The 6,537-nt window shown below is 45.8% G+C and overlaps 2 protein-coding genes across 2 annotated transcripts; both read left to right on the top strand.

The window, feature by feature from the left end:
- The first annotated feature begins 518 nt into the window (after positions 1-518).
- Positions 519-1,383, top strand: LOC135371476 (THAP domain-containing protein 11-like). The gene is made up of 2 exons (XM_064605525.1): positions 519-584; positions 901-1,383. Exons 1-2 carry the CDS (start codon positions 519-521, stop codon positions 1,381-1,383), a joined length of 549 nt encoding a protein of 182 aa, XP_064461595.1.
- Positions 1,384-1,424: 41 nt separating this feature from the next.
- Positions 1,425-2,045, top strand: LOC135371475 (uncharacterized). Its single transcript, XM_064605524.1, has one exon. The coding sequence runs from the start codon at positions 1,425-1,427 to the stop codon at positions 2,043-2,045; it is 621 nt and encodes a 206-aa protein (XP_064461594.1).
- The last annotated feature ends 4,492 nt before the right edge of the window (positions 2,046-6,537 follow it).

The following is a 6,537-nucleotide window of genomic DNA, read 5'->3' as shown; positions in this document are numbered from 1 at the left end:
TTTTCCACAGGGACATTGATAGTGTCAGCCCCGAATACCCGAATAACACGGCACAGCAGCCCTTTAAAACGACCAGAAAGGCTCTAATCGCGGTGCGACAGCCATATCTGTAGCCACGTGAGACACCTTTCCACAGGGTCTTTCATAGTGTTAGCCCCGAATACCCAAAGAACACGACGACAGCCGCCATTAGAACAAAATACGGATTCAAACCGGGTTGGATTGGATATTCCTGAAAAATATTCAATGTTGAGAACATTGGTCCACAAGATGGCAGCCCGCGGAGTTTGACGAGGAGTTTGAATAGGCTGGAATAGGCGCTTTGCAAATTTGCCTTCCGAGCAGCGCCATCTGGAGGAGTCCAACCGAAGCTTCTCAGAGCCGCCATTGTTGATGAGTCTTATAGCGCGGTAACGTTTGAGAGACGCTATAGTTGCTTCGTGGTCTCGTCCCGCGCTTATCGATGTTAAAAACTTCGACTTGCTTCTACTACATGTGGCTTTTATAAGTCTGTCACGATGCCCGTGAACTGCTGTGTGCCGCTGTGCACGCAGCACGGCCGCGTCGACAAAGCCGGATGCAAGGTAAGAAATGCATTCTTGCTTTCGTGCAGCCTAAAGCATTCGCAGTAGATGTCTCGCAGCCTCGAAGTAGTACGTGGTACCTCCTACACGAGTTACAGGCATAGTAGAAGAGGTGTATGCATGGCAATGACTGTATATGAACTTGAACCATCGTAATGTGTATGATGCGCTGCTGTGTGCCGGCGTTAGTGCAGGGATGTGCATGGTAGTGGTCTAGGTTACTAGTTAACTTATGATTACGAACGGTTGCTTTACTTACCTAATTGACATAACTATCAATAAATGTAAACCTACGATTAAGTTATCTTACATGCAGGTATCCTACCACCGTTTTCCCAAGGACGCAGACCTGCGCAAGAAGTGGATTGTTGCTATCAAGCGTGATGAAGGGCCATTTTTTGCTGTCTCAGATGCAACTAAGGTCTGCTTCCACCACTTCTTGGAAACAGATTTCCTAGCAAATGTGGCAAATGGTCACCGGCATCTACAGCAGTTTGCTGTGCCGTCTGTGTTTTCATTTGGTGAAACCAAGCCAGCAAGAAAGCCACCTCGCCAAAGGACATCGCCACCCATGTCAGCATCAAAAAGGAGAAAGCACGACATGGCCAGTACGCAGGAGGTTGTTGAAGGAGTTGAGAGGCAATGCACTGCAGAGACTCAGGAGCCAAGCGAGGAGCATGGGGCAACGGAAAGCAACGAAGAGGATGAACCTATTGGGTCATTCCCGGGCACGTTGGAAGAACTGCCAACTGTTGCTGTGACAGAGTCAGTCAAAGAATGTGCATGCACGGAAAAATAGCCCAGCTAGAGAAAGAGCTTGCAGCAGCTAAGGCATCGGAGATGGCAACGAAAGTGGAGCTCGACCACCTTGAACTTAAATTGAAGGATCAGACAAGTGAAATTAATGTGCTTCGTTGTGAGCTCGCCACAGCACAGGCTAACCTGCTACAGCGTGAAGAAGTGAGTCCTTTTGGGATTGAACAATTCAAAGAAAATGATGAAGACATTCAGTTTTACACAGGCCTTCCAAGTTATAACCACTTTCTGTCTCTACTGGAGTTTCTTGACCCAGGGGAAAATGGGAAAAATGTAAGGAGAAATGAAGCTGCAAGCAGCCTTCCAAACAGTGAACAGGCTGGCAGACCTCAAAAGGTCAGCGTGGAGAACAGACTGTTTCTTGTGCTCGTGAAGCTTAGGCTTGGTGTGTTTCACCGGCACCTTTGGCACCTATTTGGTGTGTCTGTCAGCACTGTTTCAAGAATTTTTTCGACATGGGTTGATTTTATCTACTTGCAACTGGGGCAGTTGCCACTTTGGCTCTCACGACAGGCAGTGGACGAGAGCATGCCACTTGCCTTTCAGGACATGTACCCATCAACACATGTCATTTTGGACGCCACAGAAATTAAATGTGACGTGCCCACATCATTTGTCACGCGGTCAGGAATCTACTCTGATTAGAAATCTGCACACACATTCAAGGGGCTTGTTGGCATTTCTCCAAATGGAACGGTCACTTTTGTTTCTGAACTGTTCACAGGAAGTACGTCAGACAGGGAGTGTGTGCTGAAAAGTGGCTTTTTGAGGCTGCCGTTCGATGTGGGTGATTCTATAATGGCAGACAAAGGATTTAGGATAGCTGACCTGCTACACAGCAAAGGCGTGGCAATGAACATTCCACCTTTCCTTGTGCGTGACCAGTTCACCCGAGAAGAGGGGCAGGAAACACAAAACATTGCTGCACTGCGAATACATGTGGAGAGAAGAATTCAACGAATCAAGGGATACCATGTATTTGACCGCCCAATTCCAATTTCCCTGGTGCCACTGGCAAATCAGATGTGGACAATATGTACCATCCTTACCAATTTTCAGACACCACTTCTAAAGGATGTGTGTTGTGGAGACTAAACGACTGTGTTGGTAAGTACTTCTTTTGTAAGTGGGCATAGCACTATGTTAGAATTGACCAGAAGTGAAGTGTGCGGAACAAAAGTGATCAGTTAACTGATGAAGGAAACGTGTGAACAGCTAAACAGTAGCAAAAACATTTATTGACACTTCTACTCATCAAGAGTCTTAAGCGGTAGTACCCCTCATCCATTGCAGTTATGACGTAGAAGAGGCCCGTGTAGTGCCTTCCAAGTATGGCAGCAAAGTTCGAAATAAAAATTGTCGAGCACTTCTCGAATGCCTTCCCACTCACTGGGATTAAACCTCACTGTTTCTGTAAGAATAAAGTCTTTTCCATAAACAACAAAGTCACCCCAACTCATACCTGAGACACCCATCTGTCCAGCCAACTGAAAGTAGTATTGGTGGTCTCGCTTCAGTTTTGGCACACTGTCATTCACACGCCAGCAAAAGTCTAGCCCTGCAAGGTCACAAGCCTGGTGCTCACGTAGCAAATATGGACACTTAATCTCAACCACACCATTAAAGCCCTCAACAGGATCGTATATGACACGGTCTGGTGATGCCCCAAGCCACGGAAAGCGGGGGTTAACGAGGAGTCCACAACCACTGACCACAGCATTGTGGCCCATCTTGTGTAGCACTTCTCCATACCGTTGTGCGGCTAGCGGTTCGTTAGAGATTCCATACCAGCAAAATATGTACAAATTCAAATGGGTGTCAGTTGCAGGGGCAAATTTTATTTGATCAGAGCAGTGAGCAAATTATGAGAGTATTTTAAGGTTATGTACATTGTTTCTAAGTAAGCAAAAACAAAAAGCCAAATTATAAACAAATGAATCATTACTTGATTGCAGGTACTCTGGAGAGGTCCTTCTGACTTGTGAAGTTTTGGAGCCCTTTCAGGGTCCACTCTCTGCGCTTCAAGACAACACCAAACTGCGAAGATGTCACACGGTGCATCCTCTCCTGGTGCCACATCGAGCTTTTAGACTGTTGCCGGGTGTCTTTCTCAAGAGCCCCTGCTGCTTCACGTGTTTTCAGTAGCTTCTGGAACACAGACACCATGCAATGTTTGTAATAAATAATTGTGAAACATGCAAGTATTCTGGAGAAATTAATGTTTCATGTGCCAATTTGCTTGAAGCTATGGAATATTAAAGTTACCTGCACAACAAGGCTTTCCCTGAGGCAAAGTGGAGGGTCCCAAGCTGTGGCAGTTTCAAAAAATTACTGGGTGGGATGGTCGTTGTGGTTTGGCAAGCACGAAAGATACCAGACACTAGTGCATCAAAATTTTGTGGTAAAATTGACTGCTGGTAGCTCAGAGGTGATAGGACTGATGCCGAGCCAAATCTCGTTTTCGTGTGCTCATGTGTAGGTGTCATTAGAAGCAGGGTGTCGAACCGCAAAAAATACGGGTTCGGTTCGGGTTCGCGTTGTTTTGATTTCGTTCCGGTTCAGTTCCGGCTCGGCCAGGCCAGAAATCGAAACCGGTTCGCAAACCGGTTCGCAGCCCCGAACCGGTTCGCGAACCGGTTCAATGCTTCCGTTATATATGTTCCATAAAACTGCTTTTATCAGGAAATGCGTGGCTAATAGCATACTGCTGTTGTCTGCATTGACGTCTCTAGCGGTGAGGTAGCCCTTTAGTGAGAGAAATGAGAAATGGATGAACACTTATTGCAACTAGAGTTCACGCTGTTGAAGCGATGTAGTGCTGCTACTTTCTGTTCCCAAAATATCTTTTTTCACACGCACAGTGCCAGCAAGGTACACTTAAAGGAAGCCTAATAAGATGGACAGCGTAACATAAACGACAGTACTTGCCGGCACACTGCCTTCGCAGCGTGAATCGATCTGAAACCGTACTGAAGCATGTCGAAAATAAGCCTGCAAGCCTTACTCTGTCCGAGCTCACAGCAGTGTACTTGTTAATCCACAACACAACGGCAATGTGTCACGACGACACAACTGCACTACCAATAAGCAGAACCACATTTACTTTTCAAAGCACGACCAATCAAACAGGCACCGTTCTGCGTGCGCTCCTTCTCCAGTTCTCATGTTTCTGACTTGTTTAATTTGTGCTGCTCACGTGTAAAGGGAAATCTTGGGCGCTTATTTGATCACATATTCGTCCTGTAGAGCTATATAACTGGCCTACTCCATTCGTGTTTCATTCGTCCGCGTGGCACCTGGTCTCTGAAGAGTAGACGCCGCACCGCGTGCGTGGGGCGCTAGCCGCGGCACTCACAAGGACAACTGCGCTTCAACATGTTAAAAAGACGCTGAAAGTATACTTACTACGTCGTCGTCTGACTGCTAGGTGAAAATTTATGATATAGGCGCGTGATGATGATACCAATGTGTCTTCGTTCGGGGATAGAGAGGAACTCTTATGCTGACTTCTTTTATGTCCGAACCGTTTTGTTGCGAACCGGTTACCGCTATTATTTTTTACGGTTCTGCTCCGGTTCGGGTTCAACAGTGTCATGAAAATTTCGGTTCGGGTTCGGGTTCGGTTCCGGCAAAAATAACGGTTCGGGTACGGTTTTCGGTTCGGGTTCGGTTCGACACCCTGATTAGAAGGGCCTTTGCAAACTGATTTTCAGGGTCAATTGAGAGCAAGTGAGTTGCAAGCATTTGCTTTGTATTTTCTTGTTCGTGCTCATCTCTAGGGTGCACACGCCGCTCCCTAGGTCTCGCAAATTTTGGAACGACTGCACCACCCTCTTTCACCTTCCTCCAATCGACGGATTGAATGGAGGTGCCTGTTATCTTTTTGCCACGAGGAACCCTCCACTGTTGTGGTAAATCTGTACATGAAAGTTGGTTCGGTGCCTCTGAAACCTCCTTTGGCTGCAGGAGCAATAGTGTTTTCAGTACCCCTACAAGGTGATTGCAGGCCACTTTCCCAGCAGGGCAGCCATCAGTGATCCCACTGTCCTTGTCCAATGCAATCATGATGCTGTACGGCGGTGCATTCTTCTTATTTCGGCAGCACGCTGCCTTGACGAAGACAAGCCCGCTGCATGAAATAAGTTACAATCTTTAATTAAACTTAGCTGCAAACAATCATTTGCTGTGGAATCTTTGCTAGCATTAACAAAGCAGAGGACAATAAAGGGCCTTACGTTTGTGTTCCCCCTCCCCCTCATTAAACGTGCTCTGCTACATAAAAGTGATTGCAAGCAGGAGTCTTTTTCACACGTAATTAGCCGAGTAAACCATATATGTCTCAGAAACGTCCACACGATATCCCACTTGGGATCTTGGGATATCCCAGGGACTAGGCTGAATAGCCCGTTGACGTCCCTGGGACAGACAGAGGACCCGTATTTCTTCCACATTTGCTGATCCAGGGAAGGTTCCAGGAATGTCTCTCAGGGATATTTGGACATATAGAGGACATATACAGGACGTATTATTATTATTGTATTTTGTAGCGTTTTTGCAATTTTTACTTATTCTACTGAAAATACTACTCTGCAACAGAAAACATCGTATCAACGAACTCTTGTTTATTGAACACAAACCAAGTACGGTGATGTTACATGCACTGTAAGAAACGCTCTTTCTAATAGTACAAAATATGATATTACAACATAAATAGGCTAATTATTAACAATATAGAGTGACACGGATAAGACGCATAATAAGACAATAATGGTCATAATAATAATAATCACGTGATTGCTACGCCACTTCGCAACCGTCATCCCTGAAAGATAACCAATAACATAGTTAATTCCATATATTAGGATAGCAGCTCGAGCACTGCCATAAATAGGCGTAAAGAACAGACACTCTGCAAAAAGTGGGAACAAATGCAAGACAGTGACTTACCGCAGTTTCTCTTGCAGTATAGATGGTTACATGCGAAAGCAGCCTAATCACTGGCAGACCCAAGCGACGTCTTCCGGTTTATGCCTGGCTCTTCAGTGTTGTAGAGACACCAGTAACTTTACACATGCGTGAGGCTATCCATGGTTGTGTGTGGATACTGTAAAACAGTCATGTTTTATTAATCTAGAGT

Source organism: Ornithodoros turicata, unplaced genomic scaffold (genome assembly GCF_037126465.1).
Source record: "Ornithodoros turicata isolate Travis unplaced genomic scaffold, ASM3712646v1 Chromosome11, whole genome shotgun sequence".
NCBI classification, from domain to species: Eukaryota; Metazoa; Arthropoda; class Arachnida; order Ixodida; family Argasidae; genus Ornithodoros; species Ornithodoros turicata.
Note: the sequence above shows the minus strand (reverse complement) of the source record. Positions and strands in the feature narration are given on the sequence as shown.

Coding starts and splice junctions, on each gene's coding strand:
- LOC135371476 (XM_064605525.1), top strand. CDS start 519: ATGCCCGTGAACTGCTGTGTGCCGCTGTGCACGCAGCACGGCCGCGTC. Junction 585..900: donor TCGACAAAGCCGGATGCAAG/GTAAGAAATGCA, acceptor TCTTACATGCAG/GTATCCTACCACCGTTTTCC.
- LOC135371475 (XM_064605524.1), top strand. CDS start 1,425: ATGGCAACGAAAGTGGAGCTCGACCACCTTGAACTTAAATTGAAGGAT.